This window comes from Trachypithecus francoisi, unplaced genomic scaffold, assembly GCF_009764315.1.
Source record: "Trachypithecus francoisi isolate TF-2019V2 unplaced genomic scaffold, Tfra_2.0 Lachesis_group21, whole genome shotgun sequence".
Taxonomy (NCBI): domain Eukaryota; kingdom Metazoa; phylum Chordata; class Mammalia; order Primates; family Cercopithecidae; genus Trachypithecus; species Trachypithecus francoisi.
Genome location: NW_022681467.1, coordinates 34,140,670 through 34,159,280, shown reverse-complemented (window position 1 = coordinate 34,159,280; position 18,611 = coordinate 34,140,670). Strand labels below are relative to the sequence as shown.

The 18,611-nt window shown below is 41.1% G+C and overlaps 1 protein-coding gene across 4 annotated transcripts in view; it reads right to left on the bottom strand.

The window, feature by feature from the left end:
* The window catches only part of RALGAPB (Ral GTPase activating protein non-catalytic subunit beta), a 110,959-nt gene that overhangs the window by 73,694 nt on the left and 18,654 nt on the right, over positions 1-18,611 (bottom strand). For 3 of the 4 annotated variants that reach the window (XM_033186400.1, XM_033186402.1, XM_033186401.1), the window contains exons 2-5: positions 15,294-15,509; positions 11,545-11,747; positions 6,884-7,047; positions 4,428-4,614 (exon numbers count right to left, since the gene is read on the bottom strand). In XM_033186400.1, the coding sequence (XP_033042291.1) occupies positions 4,428-4,614; positions 6,884-7,047; positions 11,545-11,747; positions 15,294-15,479 (740 nt within the window). In that variant the 5' untranslated portion in view covers positions 15,480-15,509. Of the gene's footprint in view, positions 1-4,427; positions 4,615-6,883; positions 7,048-11,544; positions 11,748-15,293; positions 15,510-18,611 lie in introns of those variants that run through there. The other variant, XM_033186403.1, reaches the window with a different exon arrangement.

The following is an 18,611-nucleotide window of genomic DNA, read 5'->3' as shown; positions in this document are numbered from 1 at the left end:
CATGCAATGCCATTTCACAGCATTTTACCCACAGTAGGACTTATTTCAAAATTGGAGTGAATCCTCTCAAACTCTGCCATTACTTTACCAATTAAGCTTATGTAATATTCTATATACTTTGCTGTCATTTCAACAATGTTCATGGCATCTACACCAGGAGTAGATTCCACCTCAGGAAACTATTTTCTTTGCTCATCCGTAAGACTTCTCACCATTAGTTTTATCATAACACTGGAGCAATTAGTCATCTCTTTGGGCTATACTTCTAATCGTAGTTCTCTTGCTACTTCTCCACCTCATCTGCAGTGACTTCTTCCATTGAAGCTTTGAACCCCTCATAATCATTCATTAGGGTTGGAATCAACTTCTTCCAAAGTCCTGTTAATGCTGATATGGCAGCTATAGCCTTACAAAATGTACAGTTGACCCTTGAACAACATAGGAACTAGAGGTGCTGGCCCCTCATACAGTTGAAAACTCTATGTATAATGTTTGACTCCCCAAAAACTTAACTACTAATCTAATCAGAAGCCTTACCAGGCCGGGCGTGGTGGCTCAAGCCTGTAATCCCAGCACTTTGGGAGGCCGAGACGGGCGGATCATGAGGTCAGGAGATTGAGACCCTCCTGGCTAACACGGTGAAACCCCGTCTCTACTAAAAAAAATACAAAAAACTAGCCGGGCGCCGTGGCGGGCACCTGTAGTCCCAGCTACTCGGGAGGCTGAGGCAGGAGAATGGCGTGAACCCGGGAGGCGGAGCTTGCAGTGAGCTGAGATCCGGCCACTGCACTCCAGCCTGGGCGGCAGAGCGAGACTCCGTCTCACAAAAAAAAAAAAAAAAAAAAAAGAAGCCTTACCAATAACAAACAATTAACACATATTTTGTATGTGTATTATATATGGTATTCTTACAATAAAGAAAGCTAAATAAAATGTTACAAAGAAAATCATACGGAAAATCAGATGCAGTGGCACACTCATAGTTCCAGCTACTTGGAAGGCTTGAGGCAGAAGATACTGTGTCAGTACAAAAGTAATTAAAATATGGCAAAAGCTGCAATTACTTTTGCACCAACCTAAATAGCTTGAGCCCAGGAGCTTAAGAGTGTAGTGCACTATGATCACACCTATGAACAGCCATTACACTCTAGCCTGGGCAACCCAGCAAGACCCGGTCTTTAAAAAATTATTTAAAAGGGCCATGCACAGTGGCTCATGCCTGTAATCCCAGCACTTTCGAAGGCAGAGGCGGGGAGGCTCACATGAGGCCTGGAGTTAGAGACCAGCCTGGCCAACACGGAGAAATCCTGACTCTACTAAAAATACTAAAAAATTAGCTGGGCATGGTGGCTCACGCCTGTAATCCCAGCTACTCAGGAGGCTGAGGCACGAGAATCACTTGAGCCTGAGAGGCAGAGGCTGCAGTGAGGCGGAGGTTGCAGTGAGCTGAGATTGTACCACTGCACTGCAGACTAGGTGACAAAGTGAGACTCTGTCTCAAAAAAAAAAAAAAGTCATATAAAAGAGAAAACACATTTACAACACTGTACTGTGTTTACTGACACCATAAGTTTACGTCATCTTTTCACAAAATCAATTGTCTACCTGAAATGGCAGGTGACCACAGCTGCAGACCTCAAACAACAGAACGTATCAAGCAATTCAACTTTTTCTTATAATGTTATGAGTTTTCTCTGCTTCTTGGGAGCACTTCCAGAACTACTAATGGCACTTCATATGGGTCCCATGGTATTATTTATTCCAGGTTTACAGTATTGTATTAAATATGATGAAAAATAAATGAAAACTGAGACATCACTTTTTACTGAGATACATTATTTACTGGAGAGATTAACTGCTCAAGCAGAGACGATTAGTGTCACATGGGGTTTTAGGTGAATGTTCACAACACTTGAGCTCACTGCAATAGCAACAGGAAGTGGCTACAAAATTATTACAGTAGTAGAGTATGTACCACAGTTAATTTTATGCAATTACGATTTATACTGTAGCTTTTATGTTTACACTTCTTTACCTGTTGTTTACATTACTGCAAATGGTATCATGTATAGTCTATAAGCATCTGTATGCATAAGTTTTAATAAATTTTAATTTAGTATAACACATTTGTGTATATTTTATGGTAGTAAACAATATAAGACTAGCATGTACATATATTTTATGCACATGACATACCTTTTTTTTCTTTTTTCAATATATCTAGGCTACATGGTGCACATTTTTTCAAATTGTCTCAAATCTCAAAAAATAGTTTCCACTACATATAAGTGGACCCACACAGTTCAAATATATGTTGTTCAAGGGTCAACTCTATTTCTTAAACAAGATTTGAAAGTCAGGCTGGGCGCAGTGGATCATGCCTGTAATCCAAGCACTTTAGGAGGCTGAGATGGGTGGACTGTTTTGAGGCCAGGAATTTGAGACCAACATGGTGAAACCCCATCTCTACTAAAAATACAAAAACTAGCAGGGTGTGGTGGCACACCTCTGTAATCCCAGCTACTTGGGAGGCTAAGGCACAAGAATCACTTGAACTTTGGAGGCGAGTTCTACAGGCACAAGCCACCATACCTGGCTATTTTTTTTATTTTTTGTAGAGACGGGGTTTTGCCAAGTTGCCCAGGGCGGTCTCAAACTCCTGAGCTCAAGTAATCTGCCCATCTCTTACTCCCAAAGTGCTGGGATTACAGGCATGAGCCATTGCACACAGCCAGAATAAATGTAACATCATTCTTAGTATATGGGCTGCCAAGGCGAGCACAAATTTAACATCATTCTTAAGGGCCCTAGGATTTTCCAAATAGTGAATGAGCACTGGCTTCAGCTTGCCAGGCACTGACTTCTCCTCTCTAGCTATAGAAGTCCTAGATGGTGTCTTCTTCCAATACACGACTGTTTAATGCACACTGAAAATCTGTTGTTTGGTGATGCCACCTTCATCAATGATCTTAGCTAGATCATCGGGATCACTTGCTGCAGCTTCTCCATCACACTCGCTGCTTCAGCTTGCACTTTCACGTTATAGACATGGTTTCTTTCCTTAAACCTCATGAACCAACCTCAGCCTGTTCCTAAGTTTTCTTCTGCAGCTTCCTTACCTCTCACAGCCTTCACAGAACTGAAGACAGTTAGGCCTTGCTCTGAATTAGGCTTTGGCTTAAAAAAATGTTGTGACTGGTTTGATCTCCCATCTAGACCACTCAAACTTTCTCCATATCATAAATAAGCCTGTTTTGCTTTCTTATCATTCCTGTGTTCAGTGGTATAGCACTTTTAATTTTCTTCAAGAACTTTTCCTTTGCATTCACAACTTGGCTAACCATTTGGTGCAAGAGTCCTAGCTTTCAGCCTATTTCGGCTTTCAACACACCTTTCTAACTAAACTTAATCATTTCTAGCTTTTGATTTAAAGTGAGAGACATGCAACTATTCCTTTCACTCGAACACTTTGAGGCCATTATAGTTACTAATTGGCCTAATTTCAGTATTATTGTGTCTGAAGAGTGGGAAAGAATGGGAAACAGCTGGTCAGTGGAGCTGTCAGAACACAAACAACATTGATCGATAAAGTTCACCATTTTATATAGGTGTAGTATGTGGCACTCTAAAACAACGACAATGGTAATATCAAAGATCACTGATCACAGGTCACCATAACAGATAATTGTAATTTAAAAGTCTGAAATACACAAGAATTACCAACATATGACAGAGGCACAAAGTGAGCACATGCTGTTGGAAAAATGGCACCAAAAGACTTGCTTGATGCAGGGTTGCCACAACCCTTCAATTTGAAAAAAAAAAAACAAAAAACATGGTATCTATGAAGCTCAATACAGTGAAGTACAATAAAACAAGGTATGCCTGCATATTAAAATCAGGATTGAAATGAAAAAATAAGTGTGAAAAAATGAACCTAAGAGTGTACTTTCCAAACAGTGATGGTATTATATATAAATGGCAAAAAGGTAACATTATTATTATTAAAAAACTGCCTACTTTGGTTACAAAGTAGCATTTATAGTATGGTCCCATTTCTGTAAAATTATATATAAATATACATGGTAGGATTTCAGGAGAACTTTTCTATTATACCTTTCTATGGTTTGTTTCTTTAAAATAATGATTATGCATATTTTAGTAATCAAAATAAGAGTGGAATTTTTTTTTGTGGGGGAAGTAGCGTATAACATTTATCTGTTTCTCAAGAATACTTGATTATTCTGAAAGGTTTTAAACAGGCACTAGCCAAACTGTTATATCTATGTTTAAAAAGTGGTTCAATTCTGTATCTAAAGTACAGTAATAACAGGCCCAGCCTTTGTTACAATGTATTCCTGAATGCCAGAAAGCTGCCTAAGGTCAGACAGGGGTTGAAGGAAGGCAGGGCAGTGACAATAACCTACCTGGAAGTGAGCGCACAAATGACCTTGCTCCACTGCTCCACCACTGCTGGGTGATGCCTCCAGTTAGCCACCATCTCCTTGGCTGTTTTCCAATAAGGAGGTGTTGGGAAGCACCGAGTACAAGCTAGTAACCACACCTCAAAGAGAACACCAATCAACTTCTCTGCTAGATTCTCAGCAATGCCACCTTACCAACGAAAAGAAAACACATCTTTGGCAAACTTACTTTTAAAGTAGAATCTTTAAGTCACTGATGTGGGAGAACTGGTCAAAAAATTAAAATAAGTGCAATGTTAAGTTTTGACTTTCAAATAATCATTTAATAGTAAAAATGAGAAGTAATGCTTAGGAGTTCCTGTGCCCAAAATCATAGATACATCAAAAAATTTCTACTTTGAAAGATTTCAAGTTGTCCTGTTCAATTCTTATTGAAGGCCTTAATCCTCCAGCAAGGGGGACAGGGGGACACAGGGGAGAAGGTAAAGGATGACTGACTATGTTGACTGACTACTATGAGTCAGTTTCTATGCCAAATAGTTCATACAAATGACCTCATATAATCCTCACATTAATTCTGCAGGATAGGTATCTGTAATACCTAATACCAACTACTAATTATACCCATTTTGAAGATGAGAAAACCTAGATTCAGAGAGTTTAAGCAACTTCTTCAACTTCATGCAGCCAGTAAGTGAAGGAATCACAACAAACACCCATGTCTTTTTACCTCCAAACTTTGCCATACAATGCTCCAAGTATTTGAAAGCCACCCTTCAAGTGGGGGAGAGAGAAGAGAGAGAGAGAGAAACAAATAATGGAGCAAAAGGACTGGTGTTGGGAAGGACAGAGCCTTAACCATGAAAATGGGGCTGTTCCCCTGTTCTAAGTCCTGGAACCAGGTGGAAAAACAGCAGTGGTCTTTACACTGCACAGCTCCAGAAGGCAAAGTTGGGACTCACAGGAAAAGTTATAAGAATGTGTGTTTCAAATGAGCAAAACCAAAGTTTCAACAACAAAGAGCCCAAGAAGGGGATGAATTGTCTGCCTCATGCTGTTGAGATCCTTGGCATGGGGAGTAAGTAGTAGAGAGGTGATGAATCAATGACTGGCCAGCTATTGTCAATACCAGACAGAGTATTCCTATCATTGCATCCCTTCCCACAGTGAAATTCCATGCTTCCTTTTAGATATTTCCCTGAACACTGCATCTGAGAACACAAGCACAGTCATGTGTGTTAGTAAACAGAGTACACCGATGAATAAGCAACAAGAGAACTTGGAACTAGATGATCAACTTATAGTTTATATACATTGTGCTATATACAAAGCAGGGATTCTGAAATACACTGTAAAGTCTTATAAAACTAGAGGCATTTTAATGGCTAGCTAATGAATGGCAAACTGGCACACTTCCAAATAGAACAGTTACAAGACTTTGGAAGTTTCATTTGCTGAGTAAAATATCTTCTGTCACTATCAAGTTTTCAGACTCTACTTTGATAACTACTTTGTAATACATTATCTATAGGCTCTAATTTAATTGGTTAGTTATTTCTTTTTTTTGAGACGGTGTCTTGCTCGTCGCCCAGGCTGGAGTGCAGTGACACGATCTTGGGTCACTACAACCTCCGCTTCCCAGGTTCAAGCAATTCTCCTGCCTCCGCCTCCTGAGTAGCTGGGATTACAGGCGCCCACCACCACACCTGGCTAATTTTTGTACTTTTAGAAGAGATGGGGTTTCACCATGTTGGCCAGGCTGGTCTCGAACTCATGACTCAGATGATCCGCCTGCCTCGGCCTCTCAAAGTGCTGGGATTACAGGTGTGAGTCACCACGCCCGGCCAGTTGTTTCTTACATAGGCTCTATCCTAACTTTTTTTTTTTTTGAGACAGAGTTTTGCTCTGGTTGCCCAGGCTGGAGTACAACAGCATGATCTTGGCTCACTGCAACCTCTGCCTCCTGGGTTCAAGTGATTCTCCTGTCTCAGCCTCCCAAGTAGCTGGGATTACAGGCGTCCACCACCATGCCCGGCTACTTTTGGCATTTTTAGTAGAGATGAGGTTTCACTATGTTGGCCAGGCTGGTCTCAAACTCCTGACTTCAGGTGATCCACCCACCTTGGCCTCCCAAAGTGCTGGAATTATAGGGGTGAGGCACTGCGCCCGGCCTATCCTATTAAACAAGCTACTGTTCCCATCATTATCAAACATGCAAAATTCACTGAGTCCCTCCCTATATTAGCAAAATCATTACTGAAGGTAAAATAACTTCATTAGTGCTAAAGTTATATTGTGCCTGAGGGTTTCCATTCTAAGAACTGTTAATCTTCGTTTGTAAACCGTTATGCCAAAATTTAAATCCCCAATGAGTCTACCACTCACTGAGTTTAAAGATGAACTGTATTTGGAGCTCAGAAATGAATCAGAAAAATAAATAAATAAATAAATAAACAAACCTTGAACAGTTGGTGGGGCCAGAAGTATGTCATTAATCTGCAGAAGAAACAACAGTAAGACTTCCCAGGTTTCTCGGGCCATGAGAGATGACTCACGGGCCAGTTTCTGAATGGCTCTCAGGACCTGTAAGCATAGTCGAATCTGACTGGAACCCTGTTCCTGTCTGAAGAAGACAGACAGATATCACTGACAAGCCTGGAGAAGAGACAGCAACAGCTTCAGGACAGGTGACTTACAGATGTGGCAAGCAGTGGTCCAATGAAGCTCCCTAATATTATCAGCAGAGAGGGCTAGGCATACCATCTTCAGTTTAAAGCTACTTCTTACTCATCGTAAAGTTCAGCACTCTGGGTTCTAAACCTACCATTCCTATGAGAACTGGAAAGCTTCTGAGAGGAAGGCAGGAATACTAGAACACAAACTTCACTTCTGGATTTTCTATGTCTAACACGTGCCTAACACATAATAGCAGGCACTCAATAGGTTTTTGTTGAATTAACAAGTAAATACCCACAGCCACCCTTGCTGCTTACATTTAAGCAGAACGACCTTGGTATTCTTGTTTAATTTTTTTAAACACATATTTGCAAGAATTCTACATGTGATTTTACAGTGCTCATAGTCCCTCTGAAGCTAAGGTCTATTAGAGAAGGGCCTAAGGGCCAGAAGGAATAGCTTAATAGGTCCCTAAAATTGATGAGGTATGTAGGCATTGCTTCAGAAATAAATACCTGCTACTGCTGCTCTAATTTCAGAAAAAGACACATAGCCAAAGATGGAGGCTCCAAGGTTCCCAGGATACCCTGGAACAACAGTTTTAAAACTAACTGCAGGACTGTTTTTTCCAAGGGAAATCTCATAAAGAAGAATTATCTATGTAACAGATCAAAGTATTTTGGCTAGGATTGAGGATGAAGATAGAGGTCCAGACCCGAGCCCTTACCCTCACTTTCCAAAGTAGAACAGTGAGAATTTTGAGAATAGCAGGAAATCCACTGTATTAGCAAGTGGTAAGCTGGCCTCCAGATCTTTTATGGGAAACCCAAAAAAAGTATCTAATATTATTGAAGCCAAGTTTCTACATATTGTCATTTGTCACAAAGAACTGACAGAAACATATCTGAATCAGACTGGGGAGTTTCCTCAAGAAATTCCAGAAAATGAAGTGAGTTCCCTTAGAACTGTCAACCCAACCTTAGAATAGAGTTTCTCAGATTCTGGGCTATGACGCAGAAAACCGGTCACTTACCCTAGAGTTGAAAGCAAATGACACCACTAAGTTTTCCCTAAAGAAGTCAGACCTAAAGCAAAATGATGAGAAAATTGCCTAGGAAGAGTCAAGCACCCTCAGGAGTGGGGAGATGTTCCACATTCAACTAAAGGTGGATCTAGTCCAGGTAAAGCCCCAAGGCTCAAGCTTGTGTCTACTGCTCTGGCTTACTTGAAGAAGAATAAAAAACTAGGGCCGGGCATGGTGGCTCAAGCCTGTAATCCCAGCACTTTGGAAGGCCGAGACGGGCGGATCATGAGGTCAGGAGATCAAGACCATCCTGGCTAACACAGTGAAACCCCATCTCTACTAAAAAATACAAAAAACTAGCTGGGCGAGGTGGCGGGCACCTGTAGTCCCAGCTACTCGGGAGGCTAAGGCAGGAGAATGGCGTAAACCCGGGAGGCAGAGCTTGCAGTGAGCCGAGATCCGGCCACTGCACTCCAGCCTGGGCGACAGAGTGAGACTCCGTCTCAAAAAAAAAAAAAAAAACTATATCATAGCCCCAAACCTAATCAAGTAATATAAGAGGAAGTCCAGAATAAGAAATAAAAATACCACTAATGGCCCCGGAACTGACACTCTTCCAAGAGTGCACGCCTCCTACATGGTAATTTAGGCCTACCTACCATTTCCAGGGATTTGTCCAATGACGGGAAAGGAAATACCTGTTCCTCAGGTACTGAGGCTCCTCCTCACTCAGAAGGCCTAAATTCAGATGCAGGGTCCAAAGTTCTAAAGCTAACAAGGTAACCTTTACATAAAAACAAACAGAATAGCTAAACACCAGAGATCTCCTTTTCAAAAATATCAAGTTACTTTTTAAAAAGTAACTTGTGATCTTCAGAAAAACTGCTTTAGAACAGTGGTGGTGAATGATGACCAATGGGTCAAATCTAGCCTGCTATCTTTTACTGTAAATAGAGTTTACAAATCTGGCCTACTATCTATATTGTAAGTGAAGCTGTATTGGAACACAGTAATGATCATTCATTCACATACTGCCTATGGCTGCTTTCATGCCATACCAGCAGAACTGAGTAATTACAACACTATATGACCCACAAAACCTAAAATGCTATCTGGCTCTTTGTTAACCCTGCTTTAGAACAATAATATGTTTTTTAAAGTACAGTATAGTATATGTGAGGAAATAAAATCTTAATCACCTTTAAAAGGTGATTTACTCTTCGCTCAATCATAAAAAAAAATCAAACTGATGGGCAAAAGAGAAAGGTTACACTCATTCTGACATAATCTCTAGAAAAATGGTAAAGGCAGTTCCTTCTATTTTGAGTGTCAGTTTTTATAAAAACAACTAATTAAGTAAACTTAGATGACAGTTTTGTGAACTATCAGAATCAAATAAACAACTAAAACTTCAAATAATGGGAGATGAGATCATAACACCAATACTTCGCATTGAAAATATTCAGCTAAGTTTCCTAAAACATTAGCCAGGAAGAGAACTCTAATTCTCAGTTGAGTAGCCTCTCAGAATTTACTAACACTTATGCATGCACACTTTTAAGAAAACAAGGTAATTACCAAATAGCAAAACCATTTATAAGGTAGTCATGTATCTCAAAAGAGAAAAGCAAAGGCACAAGCCTAATTAACTCAAATGCCATTAATTTTTTTCATCAATACAAATTAGCTGAGCACTGAGAGGTAGTAGGCTTACAAAGAGGAAAGAGACACAGTGACAATACTACTCATGAGACTATCCCAGGCATGAAGAAAAAGCCTAGTAGTCTCCTAAAAAGATAACAAGAAAGTATTAAAACTATTATATCATTTTAGAAGAACCTGCTTATAAACAATATTCTAAGTAGTCCCAACTGTTTCCTGTTTTTTTTTTGTTGTTGTTGTTGTTTGTTGGTTTTGTTTGAGACAGAGTTTCGCTCTGTTACCCAGGCTGGAGTGCAGTGGTGCGATCTAGGCTCACTGCAACCTCCACCTCCCAGATTCAAGCGATTCTCCTGCCTTGGCCTCCTATGTAGCTGGGATTATAGGCACATGCCACCACGCCCGGCTAAGTTTTGTATTTTTAGTAGAGACAGGGTTTTGCCATGTTGGCCAGGCTGGTCTCGAACTCCTGACCTCAGGTGATCCACCTGCTTCAGCCTCCAAACGTGCTGGGATTACAGGCATGAGCCACTGTGCCCAGCCTATTTCCTGTTTTTAATTCCATTTGAAATCAATAAATACAAGCAACACGCATTTAATTCACACCTAAGGTAAGTATTAAGTACTAAAATACCAGTACTGCACCAGATACTGTGGAAGCCTAAAATAGAGACAACACAGTTCCCGCCTTCAAGTTGGTTAGATGGGGAAAGGAGACACACATTTTAAAAGATAAGCAACAAAACAGCAAGAGATACAAGAATGATACAGAAAGTATCACATAGGTTCAGAGAAGGTGTGAGTGCTGTGGGCCTGAGTGGCTAGGTAGGACTTCTCCTCACAAGGCGGAACTAAAGAACCAACAAGAATGAGATGTGGTGATGGAGAGAAGGAGGAGGAAGAAGACAAAAAGACATCATGATGGGAAAGATCTTTAAGAGGTCTCAGAGGAATGTCTGACTTATGAGTCTGACTAAAGAGTAGCATTCATGCAGAATTAAGAACAGCTAGTTTGGTTAGGGGCCAGACTACACCAGGCATTTCATGTATGGTATGCTGTTTACACCTGAGCCAACAGACCAGAGTTCCGGAGAGTTCTCTTTTTTAATTCAGATTTTCCAAAGTAATCTTCCTTCTATATTTAGAAAGTTAAAAACTTACAGAGCTGGTTTTCAAAGTCCCTCACTGTATGACACAGCAAAAGCTCTAACCAGAACTTTACCAAAGGGAGATTGCCCTACTGCTCCTTGAAGGTATCCTACATTATGACATTTAAGGCCCTTGCCTAAGAAGATGGAAAAAAAGTTAGAAACAAACTATCAAGAGTAATCTTTTGGCTTACTACAAAGTTGCCCACAATTGTTTCAAGTGTCTTCATTCTCTCATAGGAAAGATGCCTCTTAAGGGAGATACATCTCCCTTAGTTGTGTTTAGCCTAAATGGAGACAAGAATTGTGATAGGCAAAAGTATATATTTTTTTGAGTAGAAGGGAAAGATGTTACAGTATTTTAATATCTAAGAGGTATGAGATTTTAGAAGCAACGCCAAAAACTTGTAAAGAACACATACCTGTTAAAAACTCCTAGTAAACATTACATAAACCCATATTTCCTAACATTCACATTAATACAATCTTTAATTGAACACACGAAGTCACTGTTCAGAGGACTAACAATGAAATCAGCTCCTATACTACAGTAACATTTATGAATATTTTACTATGCCCCTGATAATGGGCCAGACAGACAGGTATAGCTTACCTTGGTACAAAAAGATTTTGTAGGTGTTTTAGTATACTTTGAACATACTGATTAGGCTCTTTAATAACTGGCAATGGAATAGAATCTTTCGGCAACACTAAAGCCATAATCCAGTCTGTATATACATCAACGCAATATTTTACAGTCTCTCCATCCAATGGAAGGGTCAGTCCATAGCAAATTACTTCCATGGTCCATTTTACCTAGACAAAAGAAAATATCCATACAGAATTATTATACATGCCCATCTCAGTAGACTGATTTAAAATGTCAATCTCTTTTATTGCCAAAAGCCTCTAAATTGATATTCATCTCAATGTAAGTATCAGACTTATTTTAGATAATGCATTTTTCACATATCAAACATACAATTTCCCAAGCAAAAGGTTTAAGAAGAAAATAAATTACTTATTTTTGACTATCAAGCCTATGCTGGTTTTTGCCCTTTAGATATTATTATTATTTGCTCTGTGAATTAAAAAGTAAATACAGGTCACTTCAATTTTCCATAGAGATTAGAGACGCAAAAATTGAACATTTTAGAGTTTTTTCTCCACTTAATTTGTTTATGTGTAGCATTTAGAAAATCATATAAAGTCAGTCACATTCCATCTCCAGATTATGCAAATGAACAAACAAGAAGAAAGATGAACTGTTTGACTCTTATTTTACAACTGTTTCCTCTGCCAAAAAAAAAAAAAATACTTAAAATGAAGAACAAACACAGCTGAGAAAGGACTGAAGCTGGGTAAGATCTTAACAAGGCATTTAGCCGCACTGAATGAGTCCCTGTCTCCTGACCTAGCTGAATCACATCCTAAGGACTGAGAGAACTTGCCTAAGAGGCTGCTGAACCACTAGGCTGCCTGCAGTCGTAATTGTAGAGATTAAATAATCTGGCCCAAGTCACTGGTTTATAAAAGGTAGAGCTGAAAACTTGAACCCTGGTCTTCCAACTAGAAATCTGAAGCTATTCTCACCATGCCATTAAGAGAGTTCTCCAGCAAATGGGTATCTGGGTGTTAGCAAGAAATCTGGGCAGACCCAGGATCTCCTTGTGGACAAGATGGAGACATATGGCCCAGAGGATGGTAGAATGGCTAGATTTACAACTGGTCAAGATACCACATTACAGAGTAACAAGAGATTAATGTGCCAAGATCATTTTGGAAAAAGGTGCTCAGTGGCATGCCAAAGGCTCTGCCAAGATTTTAACTTAGGGGGAAAAAAAAGAAAAACAGTGTATGCTGATCATCTGTAGATATCACAAAGCTAAAAAGGATGGCCAACTTGCTGGACAGAAATTCAGGATTCAAAAAGACTTCAACGGCTTAAAACCAAAGTTAAATCTAACAAGATAAATATATATATTACATTTTTTAAGCTCAAAAGTAACTACAAAGGTTAAGGGTAAGAAATATATGGTTTAACTGCAATAAGTGTTAAAGAAGCCTATAACAGCACAGTGAAGCTGTGACAAATTTGGAGCAGGGTGTAGCAAGATTTAGCCACATAACAGAAGAGATTCTAAAAGACATTGCAGGTCCCTAATTATCAGATGAAAAATCAAGAAGATATCTTTGGTGGCATCTTCACACAATCGTTTAATTTTATAATTCTAGGCCGGGCGTAGTGGCTCACACCTGTAATCCCAGCACTTTGGGAGGCCGTGGCGGGTGGATCACCTGAGGTCAGGAGTTCGACACCAGCCTGGCCAACATGTCAAAACCCCGTCTCTACCAAAAATACAAAAATTGGCCAGGTGCAGTGGCTCACACCTGTAATCTCAGCACTTTGGGAGGCCAAGGTGGGCGGATCACCTGAGGTCGGGAGTTCAAGACCAGTCTGGTCAACACAGAGAAACCCCCGTCTCTACTAAAAAAAAAAATACAAAATTAGCCAGGCGTGGTGGCGCATGCCTGCAATCCCAACTACTCGGGTGGCTGAGGCAGGAGAACTGCTTGAACCCGGGAGGCAGAAGTTGCGGTAAGCCAAGATCACGCCGTTGCACTCCAGCCTGGGCAACAAGAGCAAGACTCTATCTCAAAAAATAAATAAATAGGCCGGGCTCGGTGGCTCACGCCTGTAATCCCAGCACTTTTGGAGGCTGAGGTGGGCAGATAACAAGGTCAGGAGATAAAGACCATCCTGGCTAACACGGTGAAACCCTGTCTCTACTAAAAATACAAAAAATTGCCAGGCATGGTAGCAGGGCGCCTGTAGTCCTAGCTACTTGGGAGACTGAGGCAGGAGAATGGCATGAACCTGGGAGGCGGAGCTTGCAGTGAGCTGAGGTCATGCCACTGCACTCCCGCCTGGGTGACAGAGCAAGACTCCATCTCAAAAAACCAAAACAAAAAAAGGTATAATTCTAGAGGACACAGGAATTCTCATCTTTTCAAGGGTGAGAAAGGAGAAAAACAAGGGCTACAACCAGAGCACCTCCACCTACTCATGTACCATCTCATCCCAGGAGAAGGCAACAAGAGATCACAAACGCACCAGGAGGAGAAGCACTAGGGTCTGTGCTAGTCCTCAGGGATAAATTGAGGGTCCTCTGAAGAGAGAAAAATGTTCCTCAGACTGAAGACCTTTACTCTTCAGAGACCCATGGCTGAGGGAGGATAACTGCCCCTAGAGCTACAAGTTTTAGTCTTATATCTAAGTCTAATCTCTCCTTCACAGGAAACCAAAAACCAAACAGAAAAAAAAGGTCTGAGACATAGGGTACAGGTTTTGCTAAACATGAAGTCTGAAGGTTACATGAGCTTCTTCAAGACAAGGGACAAAGTTTTAATCCTGCGTCTTAGCCAGAATTTATACTAGCAAGCTCCTCTACCACTCCATTCTCAGGGCCCCTTCACGACTTCCCAATAGCAACTTTTTAACTTCAGCCTAGGCCGCTGAATCCAAGAACAAAGGGCCAGCTTCAGGGCAAGCCATATCAAGAGCCCCTATCTTTAGAAACAGTAAACACCCAGCCTGGGCAACATAGTAAGAACATCTCTATAAAAAAAGCCTGGCGTGGTGGCACGTGTCTGTAATTCCAGCTACTTGGGACTCACTGGGATGGAAAAATCATTTGGGCCCAGAGAGACTGACGCTGCAGCGAGCTGTGGTCATGCCACTGCACACCAGCCTGAGTAACAAAGCAAGACTCTGTGTCAAAAAAAAAAAAAAAACAGCAAACACAACCCCAATTCCAATCACCTAGGCTTAGGCCAGAAGGGCTTGGCTTCTCTGCAGCACTCTTAAACCTGGAAGTCAGAAAGGGGTAGGTAGGTATGGGGACAAGGGAGAGCTTAAGCACAGCATACGCACAGCCTGACAACTCGACATGAGTCTTTAGTCAGGGGCCATCTAGAGGTAGGGATGAGGTCTTCCAACTACACTCTAAATGGAAATCAGAAGACTAAGCCTAGAGCTTTGGGGAAAGGGTTTGACATTCAAGTCCCTGTCTTGGCCTTTAGGTCAAGTGGAGAATTCACCATAACTAGTAAAAAGTCCCAACAGCAAAACAGTACAACTCATTCCTTACAACCTCCACAAACTCTGAGTCCCAGCCCTCAACCCAAACAAGATCAAAATTGAGAAGTCATACTACGTTGGGCAGAAATCCATTAAAAAGCTGACGTTATTCTACTACAGCTCTTTTCAAAGAAAAAAGAACAAAAAAGTGAACATTAAACAAATTCTTCAAGAACAAATGTACATTTTCATATAAGAGAATGAAATTTAGAAACACTTACTTCTTTGTCAGTTTTTAACAAACTCTCACTACCAGCCACTGAAGGGGTACCTAACACCTGCCCAAGAGGACGGACTACAGCATTTGCCACCTCTCGTCCAACACTCTCTGGATAGCTGTGCAGCACACTGGTATGGCCTTGATCATTCTGAATCACCAAATGCAGTGACCTCCACTCAGAGTACATCGTGCCACTAAAGTACAATCCAAATGGCACCTGAAAAGACAAAACAGAAATGCACGTCAAATTATACTACTAGAAATTAACAGAAATAAATAAAACAGATGTATAGACTTTCGGCATGATAAAGAATGCTGCAAACATCCTGCCTCTGAAGACAGAAAAAATATATCTAAATGTTTTGAGAATATCCCAGAACCTTAGGGTAAGATTAGGTAGGAAGGCAGAACCTGCAGCTCTCTGAGCACCTCCCCAAAACAGCCCTCGGAAGCCCTGGGGCAGAGCTGGAGAAGATGGCCATTGGGCAGGGGAATAACATGATCAGATATGGGACATTCACAGCATGAGGGAACCCTCCATATGGTTCCAGGATAGAAAAACATGGGAGAATGGAATGTCCTAAGTAGGAAGGGGAGACAACGGAGAATTTACTAAGAACCAGGTTTTCAGTCAACAGTTTCAGAGTACCTACTATCTGCTGAATACATATCCCTGCAATTTCTCAGCACTGTCCTCAAATTACACTTAAAAATTCTTTGAGACTGTTTCATTCTCTGAAACAGTGGTGCTGAAACTACCAGTACTGGAACACTGGGAAGTCACATGTTCTTTAGGAAACATATTAAGAGCTGCCACTTACTAAGCATTTAATACATACTACTCACATAATCACTAAAACAACCCTATGAATATTCAGTAACACTATCCCTATTTCACAGATGAAAAACTGGAGCATAGAGAGGTTTGCTTCTTACCTGAAGCTTTAAAGTTATAACATGGTAGAGCTGGGTTTTTTTGTTTTTGTTTTTTTGAGACGGAGTCTTGTTCTGCTGCCTAGGCACACTGGAATGCAGTGGCGGCCATCTCAGCTCATTGCAACCTCCGCCTTCCAGGTTCAAGCAATTCTCCTGCCTCAGCCTCCCAAGTAGCTGGGATTACAGGTGCACACCACCACACCCGGCTAATTTTTGTATTTTTAGTAGAGAAGGGGTTTCACCATGTTGGCCAGGCTGGTCTCGAACTCCTGGCCTAAGGTGATCCACTGGCCTTGGCCTCCCAAAGTGCTGGGAATACAGGCGTGGGCCACCGCACCCAGCCAGAGCTAGGTTTTGAACCCACATCTGTTGGGCTCCAGGGCATATGCTCTTAGCCATGATGTGCTGTCTCTCCCTATTCTAAACACTCTCCAACGCAGGTACTTCTGCCTATTCTGTACACGTTCCATAAAATGATATCTAAGTCTACTGCACATAGGAGGGACATCAGCTGCAGAAAACATATCTGTATGAATGCAATGTAAATATTACAACCATAAATCCCATACTCATAAAGAGGATAAATGATGGTTAGCCCTCTCCAATTCATTTCTGTTAACTTCCACTTTCTACTTGTTCTGAAATCTGCCCAGCAAGCAGTTTAAGCAAACTCAAGGTTATAATTAATCTTTAAAAATTTCTATCCCTAAAAGTTATCTTTTCCTCAAATTGGGAAGAGATTAGCATTGTTTAATTTTATCCTGAGAAACCTTATCCGAGCTCACCAAACATCAAGACCTTATGACATTTTTCTAAGACTAACTCTATTAAAGTATAAAGAAAAATTTTTAAAGAATTTTTTTAAAAAGAAGAGCATACGGCAGGGCATGTTGGCTCATGCCCGTAATCCAAGCACTTTGGGAGGCCAAGGCAGGCGGATCACAAGGTCAGGAGTTTGAGACCAGCCTGACCAACATGGTGAGACCCTGTCTCTACCAAAAACACAAAAATTAGCCGGGTGTGGTGGCGGGCGCCTGTAGTCCCAGCTACTCGGGAGTCTGAGGTAGGAGGATGGCATGAACCTGGGAGGCAGAGGTTGCACTGAGCCAAGATTGCGCCACTGCTCTCCAGCCTGGGTGACAGAGCGAGACTCTGTCTCAAACAAACAACAACAACAAAAAGCATATGACATTTGAGAATCACAGAGCTACAGAATGAAAATCAAACTCTTTAGTATGAGAGTCAAAGTCATTCACACTGTGGTCCCAAACTACCTTTCTTTCTCCTTTCCATACACAGGAATCCATACACTTTCCCTCTCATCCAATTCAATCTACTCAGCTTCCTCTGGAGTCTGAGGGACTCTGGGCCCGGGTACCCTTCAGTGACCCTATAAGGATCTTGTAATCTCCTCCCTCCTCCTCTGGATTTTTCTCTGAAAATGGGAAGGCAGGAGGAATGGGCCATCATCTAATAAGGCACCCACAATTCAAAGGAAGAACAGATGCATCTGACTACTAAAATTGCCTCAGTTGCCTCATGATGTATAAGGAATTCCCTCAAGGATATCCTGGTGTCCCCCTGAAATAAGCACTCTCAACAATATAAGGTGGGAAAGGGAAAGTTCTGATAGAGAGCTATCACTATCAAAAGACAACTGATTCCCACACATTTTTTCCTTGCTTTTAAAAATTAACATATATACACATAAATACTTATGTGTATACTACATATATATACATATAGTATAAATATATACACACTGTATAGTTTCTTACACAAATGCATAAGAATATTATACTACAGGAGTTTTGGTTTTAGTGTGGTCTTGCACCCTTTTCATTTTTTGTTAGGTGTCATTCCCTGTCCAAATAATTTACTTCATGAACAGACAATCCTGTTAACATTTTAACATTCCCTCCTGTATTTTGTGCCACTCAAAACTTTAATTTTTTTTTTTTTTTTTTGAGACAGAGTCTCGCTGTCACCCAGGCTAGAGTGCAGTGGCATGATCTTGGCTTACTGCAACCTCCGCCTCCCGGGTGCAAGGGATTCTCCTGCCTCTGCCTTCCAAGTAGCTGAGATTACATGAGCATGTCACCACGCCCAGCCAATTTTTGTATTTTAGTAGAGATGGGGTTTCGTCATGTTGGCCAAGCTAGTTTCAGGCTCCCGACCTCAAGTGATCCACCAATCTTGGCCTCCCAAAGTGCTGGGATTTCAGGCGTGGGCCACTGCACCCGGCCTCAATCATATTAAAATAACTTACATACATGCATAGCTAGAGATTGTACAGGTACCTCACGAATATCCTTCCAACTAATAACAGATTCATTTTAATGGCTGGATAATATTCCCTGGCATTTGTGTGGCCTAATTTACT